At 43.5% G+C, this 25760-nt stretch overlaps 1 protein-coding gene across 1 annotated transcript in view; it reads left to right on the top strand.

Annotated features, from left to right (window-relative positions):
• Positions 1 to 3296: 3296 nt before the first annotated feature.
• Positions 3297 to 25760, top strand: part of LOC310739939 (scavenger receptor cysteine-rich domain-containing protein DMBT1-like) — a gene marked incomplete at both ends in the record, with an annotated part of 32976 nt that continues 10512 nt past the window's right edge. The window contains 11 exons of the mRNA XM_083566238.1: positions 3297 to 3412; positions 3717 to 3898; positions 5175 to 5489; positions 6748 to 7062; positions 9167 to 9196; positions 9763 to 10074; positions 14319 to 14633; positions 14713 to 14991; positions 15892 to 16206; positions 16285 to 16563; positions 25414 to 25728. Coding sequence (XP_083422364.1) covers positions 3297 to 3412; positions 3717 to 3898; positions 5175 to 5489; positions 6748 to 7062; positions 9167 to 9196; positions 9763 to 10074; positions 14319 to 14633; positions 14713 to 14991; positions 15892 to 16206; positions 16285 to 16563; positions 25414 to 25728 — 2773 coding nt within the window. The remainder of the gene's footprint in view (positions 3413 to 3716; positions 3899 to 5174; positions 5490 to 6747; positions 7063 to 9166; positions 9197 to 9762; positions 10075 to 14318; positions 14634 to 14712; positions 14992 to 15891; positions 16207 to 16284; positions 16564 to 25413; positions 25729 to 25760) is intronic.

Raw genomic sequence — 25760 nt, 5'->3', positions numbered from 1 at the left:
GCAGATGTAAAAAGGTCTTTAAGTTTTGAGAAGGCCTGTCAGAGTCCCACAGGAACAGCCGATAGGTGGAAGTGGGCTGGTGAAGGGGGGCCACAATAGAGCTATAACCCCGGATAAATCGCAGATAAAAGTTGGCAAAACCAAGGAACCTCTTCAGCTGCTTGTGGAAATCAGGGTCAGGCCAACTTCTGACTACCTGGATTCGGCCGGGGTCCATCTTTATCTTCCCAGCTGACAGTATGAACCTCAAGAACGAGGTGGTGGTGACATGAAACTCACATTTCTCAGACTAGGCAGAAACGTGACGTGTTCCTTCTGGGTTCAAGAGAAAATGAGAATGTCATCAAGGTAAACGAATACAAAGCAGTTGAGCATGTGTTATAAGACATCGTTGATCAGAGCCTGGAACACTGCTGGAGCATTGGTCAGGCCGAACAGCATTACCAAGTATTTGTAAAGTCCGGAAGGGGTGTTAAACGCAGTCTTCCACTCATCTCCCTCCCGAATGCAAACAAGGTGGTGGGCACGAAGTCCAACTTCATGAAAATAGAAGCCCCCTGAAGGAGTTTGAATGCAAAAGCCATGAGTTGTAGGGGATAGTGATTCTTGACAGTAATGGTGTTTAGCCCCAGATAGTCTATACATAGGTGAAGGATCTTGTCTTTCTTCGCCACGAAGAAAAACCCAGCCCCAGCAGGGGAGGAGGAAGGGTGAATAATCCCGGCAGAGAGAGACTGTTGAATATACTGGTGCATTGCCTCCTGCTCAAGTCCAGACAGATGGTACAAACATCCCTGGGGAGGAGAGGTTCCAGGCAGCAGGTCGATGGCACAGTCGTATATCCGGTGTGGTGGCAGGGCGGGTGCTTTGACCTTGCTAAAAACGGCCCCCAGGTCATGGTAGCCTGCCAGGATAGAGCTAAAATCAGGTCGAGGCTCCTGACGTGGCGGGACAATGCAGGGCCGGTTAAGGAAATGCAGTGGGTCTGGCAGGGCACCCCCTATTCTAAGACTCATACACTGTTAAAATCTAGATGGGGGTTGTGTTTCCAGAGCCGGGAAAACCAAGCATGACATGAGCATGGGACGAGGGGATGATCAGGAGAGCCACTCCTGGTTCTACACTAGACAACATAAAGCTACAACACAACACAAGCTACATAAAGTGCATCGAGTGCAACCTAGTGCAAACAGTGCAGAAAAAAACAGTACAGGCAGACAGTGCAGACAGAAAACACAAGACAACACAAGACAACACCTACTGTAAACTCAAATTATACAGTACTGTGCGAGGTGAAATATAAAATGTAAAAACTATAACTGGGAGTAAATATAAACAGAACAAACAGAACAACGTAGTGCAAAAGAACAGCAGCAGTCAAGAGGTGAAAAGACAGCATGTAAACAGTATAATAGTGAGAAATGTGCAAAAAACAGCAGTTAAGGAGTGTAGTACGGTCAAGTATAATAAATAATAACTAAATAAATGGTTGTGGAATGGATTGAGATGAGTGTGTGTTAAGTGTTTAGTCCAGGTTGTACAGTTCGGTACACATATTGAGTGAGTGTGTGTGTGTTTGTGTTCCGTTTCATTTCTGTGTATTCAGAAGCCTGATGGCTTGGGGAAATAAACTGTTGCACAGTCTTGATGTGGCGGCCTGAATGCTTCGGAACCGTTTCCCTGATGGCAGGAGTGTAAAGAGTGTGTGTGACGGGTGTGTGTGGTCGTCCACAATGCTGTGTGCTTTGCGGATGCAGCGTGTAGTGTAAATGTCCATGATAGAGGGGAGAGAGACTCTGATGATCTTCTCAGCTGTCCTCACTATCCTCTGTAGGGTCTTTCGGTCCGAGATGGTGCAATTTCCAAACCAGGCAGTGATGCAGCTGCTCAGGATGCTCTCAATGGTCCCTCTGTAGAACATGGACAGGATGGGGGGAGGGAGATGAGCTTTCCTCAGCCTTCTCAGAAAGTAGAGACGCTGCTGAGCTTTCTTCGTGATGGAGCTGGTGTTAAGTGACCAGGTGAGGTTGTCTACCAAATGAACACCAAGGAGTTTGGTGCTCTTGACGATCTCCACTGAGTATCCATCAATAATCAGTGGAGATTGGTCGCTCTGTCTTCTCCTGAAGTCAACAAACATCTCTTTCGTTTTGTCCATGTTCAGAGACAGGTTGTTAGCTCCACACCAGGCAGTTAACCGTTGCACCTCCTTTTTATATGCTGACTCGTCGTTCTTGCTGATTAGACCCACCACGGTCGTGTCATCGGCAAACTTGACGATGTGGTTCCAGCTGTGCATTGCTACACAGTCGTGAGTCAGCAAAGTGAACAGCAGTGGGCTGAGCACACAGCCCTGAGGGGCCCCAGTGCTCAGTGTGGTGGTGCTGGAGATGCTGTTCCCGATCCGGACTGACTGGGGTCTCCCAGTCAGGAAGTCCAGGATTCAGTTGCAGAGGGAGGTGTTCAGGCCCAGTAGGCTCAACTTCTCGATCAGGTGCTGAGGAATGATTGAGTTGAATGCTGAGCTGAAGTCAATAAACAGCATTCGAACATATAAGTCCTTGTTATCCAGGTGGGTGAGGGCCAGATGGAGGGTTGTGGAGATGGCATCGTCCGTGGAATGGTCGATACGCAAACTGCATGGGGTCCAGGGAGGGTGGAAGCTGTGTCTTAATGTGTCTCCTATGTGTCAATAGTCATTGAGGCAGGAGACAGTCGATTTCTTTCGCACAGGAATGATGGTCGTTGTCTTGAGGCACGTGGGAACAACGTTACTGCTCAGGGTTGTCAGATGTTGAAGATGTCAGTGAAGACATCTGCTAGTTGTTCTGCACATTCCCTGAGCACTCTGCCAGGAATGTTGTCAGGTCCAGCAGACTTCCGTGGGTTAACTCTGGATAAAGTTTTCCTCACTTCAGCTGTGGTTAGACAGAGCACCTGGTCAGTGGGAGGAGGGATGGTCTTCCTTGCCTTCACGTTGTTCTGTACCTCAAACCGGGCGTAGAAGTTGTTCAGCGCATCTGGGAGGGAGGCGTCATGGTCACAAGCAGGTATGGAGATGGTAACAAGCAGTGGCTTGGTACGGCAAGATGCCTGGTAAAGGGTGTGCCCATCTTAGGCCTGCAGGGTGGTAAGCAGCTGTTCAGTCGAGATGCCAAATTGACAGACCATGTTCTCATCCAGGAATTCAGAGCCTGCTCCGGAGTCAACGAATGCCGCCAATTTGTGGGTATGGTTTCAAATGCAGATCTGTACTTTAAGAAGTGGTTTGAAGAAGACAGGCAGTGGTTGGCTTGATGTGGGCTCCCCCAGTCAATGGTAAGCCCTGCCTTTTGCTGGACACCAGGCCGCCATGTGCCCTGGTTCCCCACAATAGAGACAGAGCCCCTCAGAGCAGTGCCTCTCCTTCTCTGTGAGCAATAAATGTCGGTGCCCTATTTCCATAGGCTGAAGCAAAGTCAGGGGTTCTGTAGGGGTCTTCTGACAAACTGGGAACTGAGGACCAAGCTCAGGGCATTTCAATTGCCTTTCAACGCATCGCTCCAAAAACCTCCGGTCAATCCTGGTGTTCAGAGTGATTAGACCATCAAGGCCAACTGGTAACTCCTGGGCAGCCAGCTCATCCTTCACATCCATAGCAAGGCCTCACAGGAAGGTGTCATACAAAGCGGTGTGGTCCCAACCACTTTCGACCGTGTCTCTGTGAAAATCCACAGCATACTCGGCAACCCTGGGTGGTTGAGAGAAGTGACCGTGCAGCATCCTGCCGGGGAGTGGAAGTATCAAAGGTCTTGCGGAGCTAACCCGAAAAGGCGGCAAAAGAAGATCAGAAGGCAGACTGGCTCTCCTACTCGGCGGTCACCCATCACAGAGCCTTTCCGGTCAGCAAGGATACCACGTACGACACCTTGGCTTGCACGGTTGGAAATGAAGAAGGCTGGAGCTCACACAATGCACTGTGTGAGAAAGGAGTGGCAAGATCCGGGTTCCCCAGAGAAATGTGCAGGCGGGGCTAGGTGAGGCTCTCAAGGGGGTTATCGTAGCTAGGACTGGTTTTAACTGTGGAACTGCCAATGGCTGCTGTAAGGTGAGGGTCCTGGTGTTGCTGGCCGAGACCTGAGCCAAGGTGTTTATCTCGGTTCCTATATACTAAGCACACGCGGGGTCCATTTTGGCCAGATTTTTCTGTCAGGCACTTGCTGGAGGGACCGGAATGCAGGACGCAGACTGACAGTTATAATAAAAGTCTTTAATTAACAAACTAGGGAGTAACCATTTGAAAAGCCAAAACAACTGTGCAAATCCCAACAAACAATTTAAAAAGCAAAACCACCCAAAAGTCCAAAAATACATCAAAATAGTCCGAGCATGCAGCATAGAAATCCAGGCAAAAACATAGCACAAAAATAACCCAAAACCGAAAACGCAGAGGAGGAAAACAAACAGAGACAAAAGCGAAAAAACAGTCCTTAAAAAACAAACAGGCGAAAGGCTGGAGGACCTCGGAACAATCTGAGGAGACCAAAGAGATAATCCGGCAGAGACAGAGGGTTCTTCAAGTCCTTAAATACCGGGCAATGCAGGAAAACCCCAAATTGGCCGCCGACCTGGAAGTGAATGTTGCAAAGTGCGCACCGCGAAACCGGAAAACCGTGACAATTATAGAAATTATTAGTACAGGAACATAAACATAAAAGTATAATAGAATTTTAATCAGCAAATTTTGTCAGATTTGAATTCAGCAATACTATAGTAAAAATCTTACCTACATTTACTCTTACATTTGATCATTTAAAAACCCCTGGAAGATGAAGGTCAATAGACATCTACATTTGATCCTTTTATGATAAACTGCTCCTTCAGCCTTCATCTGTTATGATACAAAATTATTTTTAGTCAGTGAAGTTGAATTGTCATTCTTCCCAGCAATGTTACATGGCTTGGGCTTATCAACAAGCTGAACTGTTCAGCTGAGACTCTGTAGCTCATATTGAAAACACTTATTATAATAACTTCAGTTTGACATTCATCAAGAATGCAAGGCTCGATAATAGTTAAAACTTTTCTGCAAACTCAGCTGCTGTTCTATCTATTATTACATTTTGTAACTTATGAGTATATAAACAATTAACAGTCATTAATAAAAACCTTATGTTTTTAATATAATAAATCAGGCCATAATTACATCCGGCTGGTAAATGGTCCAAGTAACTGTTGTGGTCGAGTGGAGATCCAGCACAAAGCCCAGTGGGGAACAGTGTGTGATCATTACTGGGACGTAAAGGATGCAGAGGTGGTGTGTAGGCAGCTTGGATGTGGTAAAGCCATCAGTGCTCCTCGTAATGCTCACTTTGGTCAGGGAACTGAACCAACCTGGCTGGATGATGTTCAGTGTAATGGAACTGAGAGCTACTTAGATCAGTGCTCACACAGTGGATTGGGAGTAGAGAACTATGGACACCATAAAGCTGCTGGAGTCATGTGCTCAAGTAAGTTATTATTCTTTTTGTTCCAAAAAACTTGTTTAAACATATATCGGTGTTCAATTATTATTTTTCTGTATGATTAGACATGCAGGCTCCTACACTGACTTGGATCTCCCCAAACTCTGTGGTCTCAGTTGGAGAAGTTCTTCAATTCAGATGTTCCACACCCAGCCCAACATGCATCTCTGTAGACTTCAGTTTATATAAAACTGGGACATCAATAAAAAAGCAAACTGCAGAGTCTACAACAAAATTTACTCTGACTGTAGAAGCTTCTTCACATCAGGGCGAGTACACCTGTGATTACACATACAGGGAAATTAACTCCACTTCATCCAGGAGCAGCTCCATTAACATTACTGCAGGTAAGTGAAGGCAGGATGTTATACCAGTATTAATCAGTAATTATTATTTTTCATTAAATAATCACTAATTAATTGTTATTCTAACCAAGAATTAGCACATATATTTAAATAATTTAAATATAGTGTTATTGCAAGTGGCTTCAATAACAGCCAAAAACAAACACTGTTAAGTCAGTAAAAGGTGAATATTTCAGCCTAAGCTTCTACTACTGATCAGTAATTTAGTGTTACTTTTATTAAAAAAAAAAAATGTTCCATTTTATAAGAAGATAATCAACAGGGTGATCATAAACTCCTCTCCTTTTAAAAATTTGCATATGATTATATGATGGAAATATGAAAGTTGTACCATATGATTCCCTGTGTAATTTGATACTATAGAAATAATAAGTACAGGAACATAACCATAAAACTATAATGGAATATTAATCAGCATATTTTTCAGATTTGAAAATTTAGCAATACTGTGTTAGAAATCTTACCTACATTTACACTTACATTTGATAATTTAAGAACCCCTGGAAGATGAAGGTCTATAGACATCTACATTAGATTTTGATAAGCTGCTCCTTCAACCTTTATCTGTTATGATACAAAATTATTTACATGGGGTAAAGTTGAATTGTCATTCTTCCCAGCAAGTGGTGCATGGCTTGGGCTTATCAACAAGCTAAACTTTTCAGCTAAGACTCTGTAGTTCAGATGGAAAACACCTTTTTTTATAAAATCTTCAATTTGACATTCAACAAGAATGCAAGGCTTGTTTATAGTTAGATTTTTGCAAACTCAGCTGCTTTTGTGTCTAATATTATTATGTGTTTATAATTATGAGTACAACTAATGAACAGAAAAAAACAGTCCTTAATAAAACTTTGTTTTTTTATATAATTAATCAGTCCATAATCAGATCAGGCTGGTGAATGGTTCAAGTAACTGTTGTGGTCGAGTGGAGATCCAGCACAAAGCCCAGTGGGGAACAGTGTGTGATGATGCCTGGGACTTAAAGGATGCAGGAGTGGTGTGTAGGCAGCTTGGATGTGGTAAAGCTGTCAGTGCTCCTCATAATGCTCGCTTTGGTCAGGGACGTGAACCAACCTGGCTGGATGATGTTCAATGTACTGGAACTGAGAGCTACATAGATCAGTGCTCACACAGAGGATTTGGATTAGAGGACTGCGGACACGGTGAAGATGCTGGAGTCGTGTGCTCAAGTAAGTTATTATTTTGTTCCAATAACCTGTTTAAGCATTTTTATGTACTAAATTACTATTTTTCTATATGATTAGACATGCAGGCTCCTACATTGACTCGGATCTCCCCAAACTCTGTGGTATCACTTGGAGAAGTCCTACAGTTCAGATGTTCCACACCCAGCCCAACATGCATCTCTGTAGACTTCAGTTTATATAAAACTGGAACATTAATAAAGAAGCAAACTGCAGAGTCTACAACAACATTTACTCTGACTGTAGAAGCTTCACATCAGGGCGAGTACACCTGTGATTACACATACGGGGAAACATCCTCCACTTCATCCAGGAGCAGCTCCATTAACATTACTGTGGGTAAGTGCAGATAGTATGTTATACCAGTATAAATCAGTAATTATTATTTCTTATTAAATAATCACTAATTTATTGTTATTCGAACCAAGAATTAGCACATATTTGTTTATAATTAAAAGATAGTGTTAGTGTAAGTGGATTCATTAACAGCCTAAAACAAACACTGTCAGTCAGTGATGAGTGAATAATTCAGCCTAATCTTCTACTACTGTTCAGTTATTTATTCTTACTATTATTAAAATAATAAAACGTTCCATTTTAAAGAAATATAATAAAAAGGGTTCGTGATCATAAACTCCTCTCCTTCTAACAAATAAATATGATTATATGATAGAAATATGGAAGTTGTGCCATTTGATTCCCCCGATTTATTTTAATATTATAGAAATAATAAGTACAGAAACATAACCATAAAACTATAATAAAATATTAATCAGCAAATTTTGTCAGATTAGAAAATTCAGCAATACTGTTGTAGAAATCTTACCTACATTTACACTTATATTTGATTATTTAAAAACCCCTGGAAGATGAAGGTCTGTAGACATCTACATTTGATTTTTTTTTTTATTAGCTTCTCCTTCAACCTTTATCTGTTATGATACAAAATTATTTTTAGTCAGTGAAGTTGAATTGTCATTCTTCCCAGCAAGTGTTGCATGGCTTGGGCTTATCAACAAGCGAAACTGTTCAGCTGAGACTCTGTAGTTCAGATTGGAAACACTTTTTTATTATATTTTTAGTTTGACATTCATCAAGAATGCAAGGCTTGTTTATAGTTCAAAGTTTACTCATAGTTCATACTTCCCTTTGCTTTCCACAAACTGACAGATTTCCTCATGCAGCTCAAAACATCTGTTCAGTACTCTTCCTCGGCTTAGCCATCTTACATCTGTGTGATAGGGCACGTCTGTGTATTCCGAACCAAACTCCTCCAGAAAAGACTTAGCGGTGATTTAAACCTTTGGCTCTTATGAAGTTAACTACTCGTGTTAAGGTACCATGTTTCATTTTTAGTTCTTTGCTACACAACGGTTTCTGGTGTATGATGCCGTGATAAACTGTAAGCTTACCTGCATGGTTCTCCCACCTCTTCTCCCGAATCCTGCCCACCAGCCCATTCTTTTGACCGCACATCGCGGGCGCACCATCTGTCGTCAGATGTTTATCCCAAAGCAGCTTCATTTCATTTACACATTTGGATACTGCTTCAAAGATTTATTTTCCAGTGGTTGTGCCATGCAATCATTTTAATCCCAAAAGTTCCTCTGTAACACACAGACTCGAGTCCACTCCATGGATAAAGATTGACAGCTGGGCAGTATCAGATGTATCATCCACAGCAAGGGAGTATGCAATAAAATCTTTTCCCTTTTTCATCAGCTGTTCATGTAAATTGGTGGTGAGCTCACATGTACGCTCAGCCATGGTGTTTCTGCTCAGGCTCACATTTAAAAATGCTTGCTTTTTATCTGGGCACACGATGTCGCAATCTTTGACCATGCACTTTTTGACAAACTCACCCTCATTAAACGGCCGGGCTGATTTAGCAATCTCTGCTACCACAGTAAAACTAGCCTTTACAGCAGCCTCACTTTGTGATTTATCTTTTGTGAACATAGTCTGCCATGAAACCAGACTTTTTTCATCTCCTCTACCTTCTGGAACTTGTGCTTTACGTCCAGGTCCTTGTACTTGTCGTGGTGTTTCGTTTCATAGTGTCTTTTTATGTTATATTCTTTCGTTACAGCCATGGTGGCTCCGCACATGAGACAAACAGGTCTGTCCTTTAAATTCGTGAACAGATAATCTGCCTCCAACCTGTCTTGAAAGCTCCTGTTTTCCATCTTTCGTTTGCCCATTTTTGGGGAGGGGTGGATTAAGTTTGTTCAAGGAGACTGGTGGCATGGATACCGATGATTGTGGACAGAAAAGGAGGAAGGCGCTTTAGCCGTCTCGACTGACGCGCCAATGTACTAACAAAGCATTCTAGGATTTGTAGTATTAGCGGTGTATGCGCTACATACTGGTGGGCCAGCTCTAATACACTTTTGATATGATCTTGCAGGCCAAATTTAATTACACCGCGAGCCAGATTTGGCCCGTCGGCCTGAGTTTGACCCCCCTGCCATAGAGAGACACGCTGACAGAGTAATCTAGTTGTACATCATGTTCCCTGATCTCCTGATAGTCTACTAATGCTTTTTTGGGGTTTAGATAATTATACTGATAATTTATACTTGATGGGAAAATATACTGTACAATAAAAAAAGGCAGTAAGATATCAGTGAAGTAATTAAATTAATTATAAAGAATGAATATTAACATGCATTTTGTTTGTATTAGATGCTGCTAACATACGACTCACTGGTGGCAATCACTCCTGCACTGGTAGAGTGGAAATCTATCATAATAACCAGTGGGGGAAAGTGTGTGATAATAGCTGGGATCTGAATGATGCACATGTGGTGTGTAGACAGCTTGGATGTGGTAAAGCTGTCAGTGCTCATCAAAGTGCCCACTTTGGTCAGGAAAGTGGCGCAATATGGCTGGATGATGTTCAGTGTTCTGGAAGTGAAAGTGAGATCACACAGTGCCGTCATAATGGATTTGGGATACACAACTGTAGCCATGGTGATGCTGGTGTTACTTGCTCAGGTACAAACTTTTACTTTATGACATTCTTATAAATGTGATTATATTTATATATCACTTATTTCCTTTTATTAATTAATTAAAAATATATATATTTTGTAAGCAATTAATTTCAGTCATTTTAACATAAAATGTTAATAAATTAACTCAATCAGATGTAAAATCTGAGCTAGAAGTTAAAACAGAGTCAACAGCGTTTTTGAGGTCAGACCCTCTCTCAGATTGTGCCACAGAGTAGTATGTGAACCCAACAGCAGAAACAGACTCAAACAGGTTGAAGTTTGGAAGATGATTGACTTAATGAACAAAAGAAAACAACATAAGGAAACAATGGGGACATCTGGTGAAGATAAGAGGCCTGACAGAACCCCATAATCTTGAAATACAGATCTTCAGAACCGGGTTACAGCTGCAAATTCCACAACAAGCTGAAGTTGGCTGGCTGTTAAATTTGATTTGCTTAACAGCTGCTGTTGATAATTAATGTTACTCGGGGTGTGCTGTTACAAAATTATTTTTATTATTAAAATAACAAAATGGTAATATAAGAAGAGGTGGAGAACTGTAATGCTGTTATCACAACATGTGGTGACTTTATAACTCAGTGGTTCAGACCAAACTGCTGCTCTTGGACCCTTGAGCAAGTCTCTTAACCATCAGGTGCTCAGGTGTATAAACTTACACTTCATGTATAAGTGGCTCTGGAGAAGGGTATCTGCCAAATTAAATATATGTAATTTATTGAGTTACTAGTAAATTATTTCAGATCAGTATCTTTATATTTCATGAATGTTATATTAAATGTGAATGTCTCATTGTACATGTACATTGTTTAATCAGTGGCGAGCCTTTAGGGCCAACAAAGTATTTTCTGCTGGCCTTAATACTATCAGAACAAATGACGTACTTTTTAAAAAAATTTTCCCTAATGAATATTTATTAAATAATTACTAAAGTGTATTCTCTTCATTTCAGTGCTTTTCTTTTGGTTGTAATGGTTTCAGTAATGTATGTTTATGTTAGAGTTTCTATCCAATCATATGTCAGCCATCATGTGTTGCCAGGGTCAAAGAAATCTGCCTTAAGGCCTTCAGAATCAACACTGTGGGCACCTGTAGCTTCAAATACATGACAATAAAACTGTTAATTTAACCAATCAAATTCTAATTGCTGACACCGGGCCAATTAACCCTGGTGTTGTTAGTATTTTGACGTTCTTAGGTTGGATGGTCAGAGATCACACTAGTCAGAGCAAAGTTTAAAATTCTTGTAGATTCAATAGCTGTTTTCTTTTTTTCATACCACAATGAACAGACTGGTCTCAGATAGACTTACAAGACCATTTTAAAGACAGACTTTTCAAGCAAAGCTGGACATTGTGAAGAAAGATCAGCCAAAACAGATCAAAACAGTTGTTAAGCTTTTTCAGAACCATTAATTATATCGCTTTTTGCATTTCCCTCCTGGCTGCTGACGCTCTCTCTCGAGCCAGCGCGCTGTGGAGCGCCAATGGAAACGATCTTGGCTCGTACGCCGACTTTATCAGGCTTCTCCTGGGGATGTTTGGGAAGGACATGGCAGACCTCCACTGTAGCTCCCTCGAGTCTGAGATGGCTCAGTCCCGGAGTTCTACAGAGCACTCGGCTTCATCCCAGAGTCTTCACGAGGGCGCAGTTCTGTCGCAGAGTCTTTACAAACGTGTAGCTCCGTCGCAGAGTTCCCACGAGCGCGGCTCCATCGTAGGGTTCCAACGAGCGCGCGGCTCCATCACAGAGTTCCCACGAGCGCTCGGCTCTGTCACAGAATTCCTACGCGGGCGCGGCCTGTCACAGAGTTCCCACAAGCGCGCAGCTCCGTTCCGGAGTTCCACGTGCGTGCGGCTCCGTCCCAGGGTTTATACGCCCACGTTGCGCTGCACAGAGTCTCCGCGAGCGCTCCGCCACAAAGCGCGCCGCCACAGAGTCTCCACGAGCGCACCGCCACAAAGTCTCCACGAGCCCTCTGTGGTGCCACAGAGTCTTCACGAGCGCGCCGCTCGGCTTCAGAGTTCCGCTGACGGTGCCGCTCCGCTTCACAATTTTGCAGAGGGTGCCGCTCTGTTCCGAGGTTCCCACGGGCATACCATTCCGCCAGAGTTCCCACGAGCGCTCGGCTCTGTTGCAAAGTTCTCACAAGCGCGCGGGTCTGTTGCAGAGTTCCCACGAGCGCACAGCTCCGTTCCAGACTTCCCACAAGCACTCCGTCCCGGGGTTTCTACGCACGTGCTGTGCTGTTCCAGGGTTCCCGTGGACACTCTGCTCTGTCTCAGAGTGTCTACAAGCATGCCACACCGTCTCAAAGTTCCTACGAGTGTGCCGCTCTGTTCCGAGGTTCCTGCAGGCGTGCCTTTTCATCTCAGAGCATCTACAGAGTCGCCTCCAAGCCTCTCCGATGGGGACGACGTGGACCAAGACTCTTTAGGCGACGTCACGCCTCCAAATCCCTCTCCAGGCAACATCACGCCTCCAAATCCCTATCCAGGCGACGTCACTTCTCCGAGTCCCTCTCCAGGTATCGTCTCTTCTTAAGGTCCCTCAGACGAGGACAAAGCACTCCTGAGTTCCTCTGTGGGCGTCATTATGGCTCAAGGCCCCGCCGGAGGTGTCACTGTGTCTCTGAAATCCACCATGGGCGTCGCACAGGCTCTGAACTCCGCCGTGGTTGTTGCTCAACCTCTGGTCTCCGCCTCAATCTCCGGATGTCGCACGGATTTCGGACTCCGCCGTGGGCGTCGCATGACCTGAGATCTCCGCCGAGGTCTTCGTCATGGATGTCGCCCATTTCCTGTTCCACACAGTGGGCCTTAATCGCCCTCTGGACTCCACCATGGGCGTTGCTCGGCCTCTGAACTCCGCAGAGGACGACGCTCTGCCTCTGGTCTTCTCTAGAGGCATTGCTTCGTTCCAGATCTCCGTGGTAGGCATTGCTCCGTTTCAGATCTCCGTGGTAGGCATTGCTCCGTTCCAGATCTCCATGATGGGCGTCGCTCCGTTCCAGATCTCCATGATGGGCGTCGCTCCGTTCCAGATCTCCATGATGGGCGTCGCTCCGTTCCAGATCTCTGTGATGGGTGTCACTCTGTTCCTGATTTCCGTGATGGGCGTCACTCCGATCCTGATTATCGTGATTGGCGTCACTCCGTTCCGGACCTCCACAGAGGACGCCTTCGCCTTGGGCTCCTCCCAGTTCTCCCCTGTCCCAGTAATGCTAACCGGGCCTCCTTTGAACCTGAGTGGTTGGAGAGGCCTTCCTCGGAATGGCCTTGACCTGCCTGGCGTAGGTGGGTTTTGGGGCGTCAGGTGTCGCCCCTGGAGGGGGGGGGGTACGGTCGGGGATCCCCCTGCCATGCCTTGGTCACTGTCAGGATCCACCTGCCACGCCCCCCCTCTGTAGCTGTCAGGGATCCCCCTGCCACGCCCCCCCTCTGTAGCAATCACGCTGCCTCGTTAGGCCGCGCCGGCCTTGATTGCCAACAGCTGTGACTCATTAAGGATAAACTATATAAACTCACGTTCTCTAGTCACAGACTGTCGGTTCTTGAATGTCATGCTGGTGATACCGTGGATCCTCGACCGCAGCTTTTCCCGCTGGTTCTGTCTCCTGACTCTGTCTCAGAGGATTACTCGTTTGCGTTGGTAATCTACTTTCATTTCTGGATATTGCCTTTTGTTGTGGATTACTCGTCCTGAGCGGATATCCTTTTGGTTGATGACTCTTCGGGTTGTGTGTGTATTTTGAGTTAAAATAAAGACATGATTGAGTTACTCTCGCTTCCGCGACATCACCCTGACAGTAGGACACCACTGAAGGCCTCGGTGTGAATTGCATGGGCCTGACAATGGGGTTAATTGTTTGTATGTTGTACAATTACATTTTTAATGAAGTCGAGTTAAACTGACATTCTTCCAATCCAGCTGCATGTATCAGGCTTAAATATTTAGTACAGACTGCAAAGTTTTTGTAAAACATTTCTAGGGAATTTACATAAAAAGATCCACATTAGATGTAGTGTTTATTATTTGTCAAACTGGTTATTTATTAGACAGAACACAAAAATTATTCTTAAGCAAACACAGTAACAAATAGAAGTGTCCATAAATGTTTTCTTTTTGGAAAAGAAGCTCTTTCTGACTCATGACTGAAAGTGAATGGCAGAAATTAGAAAGTAATTAATCAAAATCTTCTGCCTTTTATTTATAATAAATCAGTCCATAATCAGATCAGGTTGGTGAATGGTTCAAGTAACTGTTGTGGTCGAGTGGAGATCCTGCACAAAGCCCAGTGGGGAACAGTGTGTGATGATGACTGGGACTTAAAGGATGCAGAGGTGGTGTGTAGACAACTTGGATGTGATGAAGCCGTCAGCGCTCCTCATAATGCCAGCTTTGGTCAGGGAACTGACGCAACCTGGCTGGATGATGTTCAGTGTACTGGAACTGAGAGCTACATAGATCAGTGCTCACACAGAGGATTTGTAGTAGAGAACTGTGGACATGATGAAGATGCTGGAGTCGTGTGCTCAAGTAAGTTATTATTCTTTTTGTTCCAAAAACTTGTTTAATCATATTTAGGTATTAAATTGCTATTTCTCTGTATGATTAGACATGCAGGCTCCTACATTGACTCGGATCTCCCCAAACTCTGTGGTATCAATTGGAGAAGTCCTTCAGTTCAGATGTTCCACACCCAGCCCAACATGCATCTCTGTAGACTTCAGTTTATATAAAACTGGGACATCAATAAAGAAGCAAACTGCAGAGTCTACAACAACATTAACTCTGACTGTAGAAGCCTCACATCAGGGCGAGTACACCTGTGATTACACATACAGGGAAAGTAACTCCAATTCATCCAGGAGCAACTCCATTAACATTACTGTGGGTAAGTGCAGGCAGGATGTTAAACCAGTATTAATTAATAACTTTTATTCCTAATTAGATAATCACTGATTAATTGTTATTCTAACCAAGAATTAACAATTTTTTTTTACAGTTTAAATATAGTATTTTGCAAGTGGCTTCATTAACAGCCAAAAACAAACACTGTAAGTCAGTAATAGGTGAATCATTCAGCCAAACTTTTACTACTGATCAGTTATTTAGAGTTACTTTTATTAAAAGAATAAAACGTTCCATTTTATTAGAAGATAAACAACAGGGTGTTGTGATCATAAACTCCTCTCCTTCTAACAATTACATATGAATATATGATAAAAATATGGACGTTGTACCATATGATTCCCTGTTTAATTTAATATTATAGAAATAATAAGTACAGGAACATAACCATAAAACTATTATAGAATATTAATCAGAAAATTTTGTCAGATTTGAAAATCCAGCAATACTGTGGTAGAAATCTTACCTACATTTACAATTACATTTGATCATTTAAGAACCCCTGGAAGATGAAGGTCTATAGACATCTACATTTGATCCTATTCTGATAAGCTGCTCCTTCAACCTTCGTTTGTGATGATGCAAATTATTTTCATTCAGTCAAGTTGCATTGTTATTCTTCCCAGCAAGTGTTGCATGGCTTGGGCTTATCAACAAGCTGAACTGTTCAGCTGAGACTCTGTAGTTCAGATGGAAAACACTTTTTATAATAACTTCAGTTTGACATTCATAAAAAATGCAAGGCTTGTTTATAGTTCAAACTTTTCTGCAAACTCAGCTGCTGTTGTCCTATTATAAAATGTTTAAAGCTTATGAGAAGAACCGATTTACATAAAAATCAGTCATTAATAAAAACCTTGTGTTGTTTTATATAATTAATCAGTCCATAATAAGTTTAGGCTGGTGAACAGTCAGAGTAACTGTTGTGGTCGAGTGGAGATCCTGCACAAAGCCCAGTGGGGAACAGTGTGTGATCATTACTGGGATTTAAAGGATGCAGAGGTGGTGTGTAGGCAGTTTGGATGTGGGAAAGCCGTCAGTGCTCCTCGTAATGCTCGCTTTGGTCAGGGACGTGAACCAACCTGGCTGGATGATGTTCAGTGTAATGGAACTGAGAGCTACATAGATCAGTGCTCACACAGAGGATTTGGAGTAGAGAACTGTGGACACCATGAAGATGCTGGAGTCGTGTGCTCAAGTAAGTTAATATTCTTTTTGTTCCAAAAACTTGTTTAATCATATTTAGGTATTAATGACTTTTTCTCTGTTTTATTAGACATGCAGGCTCCTACACTGACTCGGATCTCCCCAAACTCTGTGGTATCAATTGGAGAAGTTCTTCAGTTCAGATGTTCCACACCCAGCCCAACATGCATCTCTGTAGACTTCAGTTTATATAAAACTGGAACATCAATAAAGAAGGAAACTGCAGACTCTACAACAACATTTACTCTGACTGTAGAACCTTCACATCAGGGCGAGTACACCTGTGATTACACATACAGGGAAAGTAACTCCACTTCATCCAGGAGCAGCTCCATTAACATTACTGTGGGTAAGTGCAGGCAGGATGTTATACCAGTATTAATCAGTAACTTTATTTCCTAATTAAATAATCACTAATTAATTGTTATTCTAACCAAGAATTAGCACATATTTGTTTATAATTGATATATAGTGTTATTGTAAGTCAAGTCAAGTTTATTTGTATAGCGCTTTTCACAACAGACATTGTCTCAAAGCAGCTTTACAGAAATCAACAGTGAAGGTGAATGGTGTGCATTTATCCCTGATAAGCAGCTGTGGCGACTGTGGCAAGGAAAAACTCCTTGTCACAAGTTAAGTTAAGTTTTGAGATCTCAGGGAGCGTGACGTATTGTAGCGTGTTAAAAGACTGGAGAGATACATGGGAGCCAAACCATTTAGTGCTTTTTAAGTGAGTAGCAGTAGTTTGTAGTCTATTCAAAACGTAACAGGAAGCCAGTGTAGGGACAATAAGATTGGGGTTATGTGATCATATTTTCTTGACCTTGTAAGAACTCTGGCTGCTGCATTCTGGACTAACTGAAGCTTGTTTATTAATGATGCAGGACATCCACCTAGTAATGCATTACAATAATCTATTCTGGAGGTCATAAACGCATGGACGAGCTTCTCTGCATCGGATATAGATAACATATTTCTTAGCTTAGAAATATTCCTAAGGTGAAAGAAGGCTGTTTTTGTAACTTGGTTGATATGATATTTGAAAGACAAGTTGCTGTCTAAAATAACTCCCAGGTCTTTTACTGTTCAAGTCAAGAAGTCAAGAAGCTTTTATTGTCATTTCAACCATATATAGCTGATGCAGTACACAGTGAAATGAAACAACGTTCCTCCTGAACCCAGGTGCTACATAAAACAACATAAAACAAACAGTACAGAACAGAAAAACACAGGGTCGAGAACTAAGATCCTCGCCACATAAAGTGCATGTGTGCAGCTGGTGCAAACAGTGCAAAAGACAACACAAGACAGTGCAGACAACACAGGACAGTGCAGGACAATACACAAAATATAAAAATAAAAATAAAAATGGAAATAGCTCCACCAGTAAAACCTGTCGTAACAGAATAAGGTGCAGTGTAAACAGAAAAATGTAAACAGAATTTGTGCAATTCAGCAGTAGCATCAATCAAAAATAAAGTGAACAGTGACCAAAGGATTTGGACAGAATATTGTGCAAAATAATAAGTCCCGGAATCAACAACAGACGGCATGTAAACATTTTGCAAAGTGAAAAGTGTGATTGGTATTGAAACCTGGGTGAATGAAGTGTATGATGGGTGTTGAGTCCGGTTTGTGCAGATCAGTCACACAGTTGTGTGTAAGTGTGTGTGTGTGTGAGAGAGAGTTCAGTTCAGTTCTTTGTTGAGGAGCCTGATGGCTTGCGGTAAAAAACTGTTGCACAGTCTGGATGTGGCGGCCCGAATGCTTCGGAACCGTTTCCCTGATGGTAGGAGTGTGAAAAGTGTGTGTGACGGGTGTGTGTGGTCATCCACAATGCTGTGTGCTTTGCGGATGCAGCGTGTGGTGTAAATGTCCATGATAGAGGGGAGAGAGATTCCGATGATCTTCTCAGCTGTCCTCACTATCCTCTGTAGGGTCTTGCGATCCGAGACGGTGCAGTTTCCAAACCAGGCAGTGATGCAGCTGCTCAAGATGCTCTCGATGGTCCCTCTGTAGAACATGGTCAGGGTGGGGGGAGGGAGATGAGCTTTCCTCAGCCTTCTCAGAAAGTAGAGACGCTGCTGGGCTTTCTTGGTGATAGAGCTGGTGTTAAGTGACCAGGTGAGCTTGTCCGCCAGATGAACACCAAGGAATTTGGTGCTCTTGACGATCTCCACTGAGGATTTAGTGATGATCAGTGGAGAATGGTCACTCTGTGTTCTCCTGAAGTCTCTCTTTAGTTTTGCGGATGTTTAGAGACAGGTTGTTGGCTCCACACCAGGCTGTTCACCGTTGCACCTTCTCTCTGTATGCTGACTCGTGGTTCTTGCTGATTAGACCCACCACGGTCGTGTCATCGGCAAACTTGATGATGTGATTCGAGCTGTGCATTGGTGCACAGTCGTGAGTCAGCAGAGTAAACAGCAGTGGACTGAGCACACAGCCCTGGGGGGCCCCAGTGCTCAGTGTGGTGGTGCTGGAGATGCTGTTTCCTGCCTGACTGAGGTCTTTCAGTCAGAAAGTCCAGGATCCAGTTGCAGAGGGAGGTGTTCAGGCCCAGTAGGCTCAGCTTCTTGATCAGGTGCTGAGGAATGATTGTGTTGAATGCTGAACTGAAGTCTATGAACAGCATCCTTACATAAGAGTCCTTGTTATCCAGATGGGTGAGGGCCAGATGAAGGGTTGTGGAGATAGCATCGTCACACCCATCATGATGAAGTGCTTCGAGAGGCTCGTCATGAGGCACATAAAGACCCAGCTTCCACCCGCACTGGACCCCATGCAGTTCGCATATGGTCCAGTGCGGGTGGAAGCTGGGTCTTTATGTGCTTCATGACGAGCCTCTCGAAGCACTTCATCATGATGGGTGTGAGTGCAACGGGACGATAGTCATTGAGGCAGGAGACAGAAGACTTTTTAGGCACAGGAATGATGGTCGTCGTCTTGAGGCACGTAGGAACAGTGGCGCTGCTCAGGGAGATGTTGAAGATGTCAGTGAGGACATCTGCTAGCTGTTGTGCACATTACCTGAGCACTCTGCCAGGAATGTTGTCTGGTCCAGCAGACTTCCGTGGGTTAACTCTGCATAGAGTTTTCCTAACTTCAGCTGTGGTTGAAAAGTGGACCTGGTCACTGGGAGGAGGGATGGTCTTCCTCGCCACCATGTTGTTCTGCACCTCGAACCGGGTGTAGAAGTCGTTCAGCGCATCTGGGAGGGAGGCGTCACGGTCACAAGCAGGTGATGTAGTCTTGTAATTCGTGATCGCCTGGATGCCCTGCCACATGCGCCGCGTGTCTCCGCTGTCCTGGAAATGGCCGTGAAATCTCTTGGCGTGTGCGCATCTCTTTGCCTCTCTGATGGCACGGGACAGTTTGGCCCTTGCTGTTTTCAAGGCCGCCCTGTCCCCTGCTCTGAAGGCAGAGTCTCTTGTTTTTAGCAGCGCACGCACCTTGGCGGTCATCCACGGCTTCTGGTTGGAGCGTGTAGTGATGGTCTTGGAGATAGTCACGTCATCGATGCACTTGCCGATGTAGCTGGTCACTGTTGACGTGTATTCCTCCAAGTTGATGAAATCGCCATTGGTTGCAGCTTCCCTGAACATGTCCCAGTCAGTGCATTCAAAACAGTCCTGGGGAGCAGACATGGATCCTGCTGGCCAGGTTTTCACTTGCTTTCGAACTGGTCTTGAATGCCTGCTGAGTGGTCTGTATGCTGGGATCAGCATAACAGAGATGTGGTCTGAGTAACCGAGGTGGGGGCGGGGCTTCGCCCAGTATGCGCCCCGGATGTTTGTCTAAACAACATCCAGTGTGTTTTCTCCTCTGGTTGCAAAGTCCACATTCTGATAAAAATTTAGGGAGCACAGTCCTGAGATTTGCGTGATTAAAATCTACGGCGACTATAAACAATCCGTCAGGGTGTGAGTTTTGAAGTCCGCTAATGGTCCCGTAGAGCACACTGAGCGCGTCCTTAGCATTAGCGCTAGGTGGTATGTACACTCCGAGCACAATAGCGGTGGTGAATTCCCGGGGTAAATAAAAAGGTCTACATCTCACAACAATAAACTTCATCTGCGATGAGCAGTAGGTGGAAGCAAGTACAGAGTTCTTACACCATTCCGTGTTGATGTAAACACACAGACCGCCGCCGCGAGTCTTACCGCACAGAGCTGCATTCCTGTCGGCACGAAACGCGGCTAGCCCGTCCAGCTGGATGGCGGTGTCCAGAACTCTGTCGCTCAGCCACGTCTCCGTAAACACAAAAATGCAGCAGTGTCTGTACTCACGCCGAGTAGCTTGTTGGAGTCTGATATAGTCTAGTTTATTGTCCAGCAGTAGTGATGGTAGAGCGGGCCGGCTAGGGTTAGCTTTTAGCCTAGCATTAGCACCCGCTCACTTTCCGCGCTTCTGTTTTCTTGCGCAGCGCTTCCGATTCCCCCTCCTCCGCCTGTCCGCCGCAGGCGATGCCGAGGACTGGAGGCCTGGTTCTCGGAGCACGCCGAGGTCGCGTAGCTTCTGCCGCAGGTCATCATTAATAGTGTTGTTTGGGTTGTTTTTGAGTTCTTTCAGGGTTTTTCGGTTGTACACAGGGACACCGGTTGCTCTGATGTCCATGTGTTGGGTAAGGCGGGCTACAAAGTGAGAGTAGCACCGTTTTGGGTCCGGAGCGGCTGCTGCGAGCTACTGCCGCGCCGCCATCTTCAATGTGTCAACATTATGTTAAACTAGTGGTTACAGAACATCCGTCTAAAAGCAGGTTGAGATGCTGGAGCTTCTGTATACTAGTTTTTGGGCCGATGAGCAAAATCTCTGTCTTATCAGAGTTTAGTAGTAGAAAGTTATGGGTCATCCAATCTCTTATTTCCTTAACACACTCAGTTATTCGAGCTAATTGAGCTGTATCGTCTGGTTTAGATGAGATATATAGCTGAGTATCATCAGCATAACAATGGAAGCTAATTCCATGCCTTCTAATAATATTTCCTAACGGAAGCATGTATATTGTGAAGAGCAGGGGTCTTAGAACTGAACCTTGCGGCACGCCATATTTACTTGCATTAGCCTGGATAACTCTTCATTTAAATCTACGAAATGGTAACGATCAGACAGGTAGGATTTAATCTCCATCTTATCGAGGAGAAGATCATGATCTATAATGTCGAATGCAGCACTAAGATCTAGTAGAACCAACAGCGGGATGAAGCCTTGGTCTAAAGCTATAAACAGGTCATTAGTGATTTTAACTAGGGCAGTTTCTGTGCTATGATGGGGCCTAAAACCTGACTAAAACTCTTCAAAGATATTGTTCTCTTGCAAGTGGGAACATAACTGGGCAGCGAAAATCTTAGACATAAATGGGAGATTTGAAATAGGTCTGTAATTCGATAGCATGTTTGGATCCAGATTAGGTTTTTTAATGAGGGGGCTTAATACCTTTAGGGACATGACCTAACGATAGTGAGGATTTTATAATATTTAGAAGAGGCTCACCAGTTGTATATAACACTTCCTTCAGTAGTTTAGTAGGAATTGGATCTAACTGACATCTTGTTGATTTAGCTTTGATAATAACATCATACAGCTCTTCCTGTCCTGTACATGTAAAACAGTATAGTTGTGGAGTTGTAGGCAAGATAATGTAAGGAGATGCTGTCAGAGGTTGGACCTCCACAATTGTTTTTATAATGTTATTTATTTTTTTCAGTAAAGAAATTCATAAAGTCCTCACTACTAAACTGTGATGGAACACAATTTTCAGATCCCTGATTTGTAGTTAGTTTAGCTACTGTACTGAAAAGGAACCTGTGATTGTTTTTGTTATTTTCTATGAGTTTGCTCAGGTGTTGAGCTCTAGCAGCTTTTAGCGCCTGTCTGTAGCTGAGCATACTGTCTTTATATGCAATTTTAAATACCTCCACTTCAGTTTTCCTCCATGTTCTCTCCAGATTACGGGCTGTTCTCTTGAGGGCATGCGTATTATTATACCATGGTGCCGGTGTTCTTTCTCTAAACCTTTTTAACCGAATGGGGGCAACAGTGTTTAATGTGCTAGTGAGTATAAGGTCGATGTTGTTAGCCATTTCATCAAGGTAGTTAGCATTTCTGGGTCATTTATGGTGTCAGTCAATTATAGGTTAATAATTCAGCATAAGCTTCTGCTACTGATCAGTAATTTAGTGTTACTACTAGTGTTACTGGAGAGAAGAATGGCAGGAGTGATTTGTGATAGTAGGGTATCTGCAAGAGTGAAAGGAAAAGTTTATTGGACTGTGGTGTTGTTTGGTTTAGAGACAGAGGTATTAACTAAAAGACAGGACGTAGAGGTGGAGGTAGGACGATGATGGACAGGATTAAAAATGAGTTTATTAGAGGGACAGCGCATGTAGAACATTTTGGAGACAAGGTGAGGCAGGCGAGATTGAGATGGTTTGGACATGTGCAGAGGAGGGACATGGGGTATATCAGTAGGAGAATGCTATGGATGGAGCCACCAGGAAGGAGGGAAAGAGGAGGACCAAGGAGGAGGTTTATGGATGTGGAGACATACAGGAAGTTGGTTTGAAAGAGGCAGATGTAGAGGACAGGGGGGTATGGAGACGGATGATCTGCTGTGGCGACCCCTAATTGGAAGAAGATGATGATACTGTATCATACATACATTCATACTTGTACATAACTATATCATGTCATTTGAGTATACAGTGGAACCCGGTTATGTCACCGGTCTAGGGGACGCCAAAAAGCATTGAGATAACCGATGATCGAGATAAACAAAAACCAATATGGCGGCAATATATTTACGTGCTTGAAATTTCTTTATGTACATGATGTGCATTATTAAATGAGAATGTGCATGCACGTGTTTTTGGAGGGTTTTTTTACACAACAGCGTTACGGCGATTTGACTGGTTGGTCATGCAAATCGAGATAACCTGTAATGCGGATAAGGAGGCGGAAGCCGAAGTAAACGCAAACAAAGTTTATTGAGAATACTCAGGAGATAATCCACCCATACTTGTAGCGAAGCAGTAATATCCAGTGGTGCGCTCCGGGAGCGCAGTCCATGAAGTTCTGTGAAAGCAGAGACAGTTCGTGTAGAGAATCCACGGATCCGTGCTATGGAAGTGCAGCGCTGGGCAGCAACGGATAAACGTGGTGCAGACAGCGCGAACATGGAAAACAGCAGGATCGGGGTAATCCGGGGTGCCGTTGAGAAAATGCGGAGTCCGAGAAGAAGGGTACTTAGCGGGATACTTCGGGAAATGAAGGGGGCAAGGCAGGGGGATTCCTGACACAAGCGACGTTAAGTGGCAAATTTGCCCCCCCTTGTGCTCGAGATATTAGGGTTCAGTGACATAAAAGAATCGACATAACCGATTAAAAATGCTAAGACAAAGCAAGAATTTGGCGGTTCCACTTCAAAAACGTCGACTTATTAGGGTTGGCGAGTTAACCAAGGTCGAGATAAGTGGGTTTCGACTGTATTATCTGTTGACATATCTGTCTATAGAAAATTTTGCTCAGTATATTGTATATTACTATATATACCATATATTATAACCCACTGCAGCTTCTGTACAGTAATTATCCTCATATTTGTATATATGGACTTCAGACCTTATTTATCGACTGTTATTTATTGTGAAAAGGCCAAATATGCACGTCTGGTTAGATGCTAACTGCATTTCATTGGCTCTGTACCTGTTCCTTGCACAATGACAATAAAGTTGAATCTAATATACAGGTAGTCGTCGACTTACAACCTATGCAACTTACGACCATTCGACTTTACGACCACAATCGCTAGCCTTGGCGTACGTTATTTTTTTAATTTCACAGTACTGTACATATAGCCTACTCTACTTATGACCAAATCGTTTATGAATGCCATACACCACGGCTACGCAGGTAGCCGCAGCATACGACAGTGCGTACCAGCTTCCGGCATCATTTCACAGTACTGTACATATAGCCTACTCTACTTAACACGACCAAATCGTGTTACGACCGATATGTCGGTCCCAATTGTGGTCGTAAGTCGACGACTTCCTGTAATCTAATGTAAAAGATGAGGTCTATAGACATCTACATTTAATCCTATTCTGATTGGCTGCTCAGTCAACCTTCGTCTGTTAGGATACAAAATTATTTTCATGGAGTCAAGTTGAATTGTTTTTCTTCCCAGCAAGTGTTGCATGGCTTGGGCTTATCAACAAGCTGAACTGAACTGCCCTCTATCTAGGACTTGTACTATACAAGAACCAGAAACCGGGCAGGATAAAAATCACTCCTGACTCTTTACACCCTAGACTTAATCTCTTTCAGCTCCTCCCTTCTGGCAGGTGCTGCAGAACCTTGTTTACCAAAACTGCCAGACACAGGAACATTTTCTTTCCCCAGGCAATCACCAATATTAATAACTCACCTTTATAATATTTCCTGCTACATATCTATAAGTACTGCATTATTAGACATGTCAGTCATAACATCATCCGTATATGTTACACACTATTGCTGCTGTATATCGTACAAAGTTCTAAAGTAAACTCTTTATCATACCTGACATACAATACTGTCATTTGCACAACCATGCACTCACACTTTATGTACATTACTGATGTGTCATATACTGTGTATTCCTATTTAATACTTATATTGTCTATATTGTCTCACATTACCTGTATTGTCTTGTATAATTTGTTTTTGTCTTGGTTCGTGTGTTTTGTCTTGTATAGTGCAAGCTAAATGTATAGTGTTATTTATGTCTGTACATTTGAGTCACTAACAGCTGGAATCAAATTACTTGTGTGTGTCACACATTGCCAATAACCCCGATTGTGATATAGAGATCTACAATTGATAGTTTTTGGATGAGCTGCTCCTTCAACCTTCGTCTGTTATGATACAAAATTATTTTCATGGAGTCAAGTTGTCATTCTTCCCAGCAAGTGTTGCATGGCTTGGGCTTATCAACAAGCGAAACTGTTCAGCTGAGACTCCGTAATTCCGATGAAAAACACCTTTTTATTATTACTTCAGTTTGACAATCATCAAAAATGCAAGGCTTGTTTATAGTTCAAACTTTTCTGCAAACTCAGCTGCTGTTTCTATTATAAAATGTTTATAGCTAATGAGAACCGATTAACATAAAATCAGTCATTAATAAAAACCTTGTGTTGTTTATATAATCAATCAGTCCATAATCAGTTTAGGCTGGTGAATGGTCCAAGTAACTGTTGTGGTCGAGTGGAGATCCAGCACAAAGCCCAGTGGGGAACAGTGTGTGATGATGACTGGGACTTAAAGGATGCAGAGGTGGTGTGTAGGCAGCTTGGATGTGGGAAAGCCATCAGCGCTCCTCATAATGCTCACTTTGGTCAGGGAACTGAACCAACCTGGCTGGATGATGTTCAGTGTAATGGAACTGAGAGCTACATAGATCAGTGCTCACACAGAGGATTTGGAGTAGAGAACTGTGCACACAGTGAAGATGCTGGAGTCGTGTGCTCAAGTAAGTTATTATTCTTTTTATCCTAATATCCT

Source organism: Silurus aristotelis (genome assembly GCF_946808225.1).
Source record: "Silurus aristotelis genome assembly, chromosome: 17".
Lineage (NCBI taxonomy): Eukaryota > Metazoa > Chordata > Actinopteri > Siluriformes > Siluridae > Silurus > Silurus aristotelis.
This window is presented reverse-complemented; position numbering and strand designations above follow the sequence as displayed.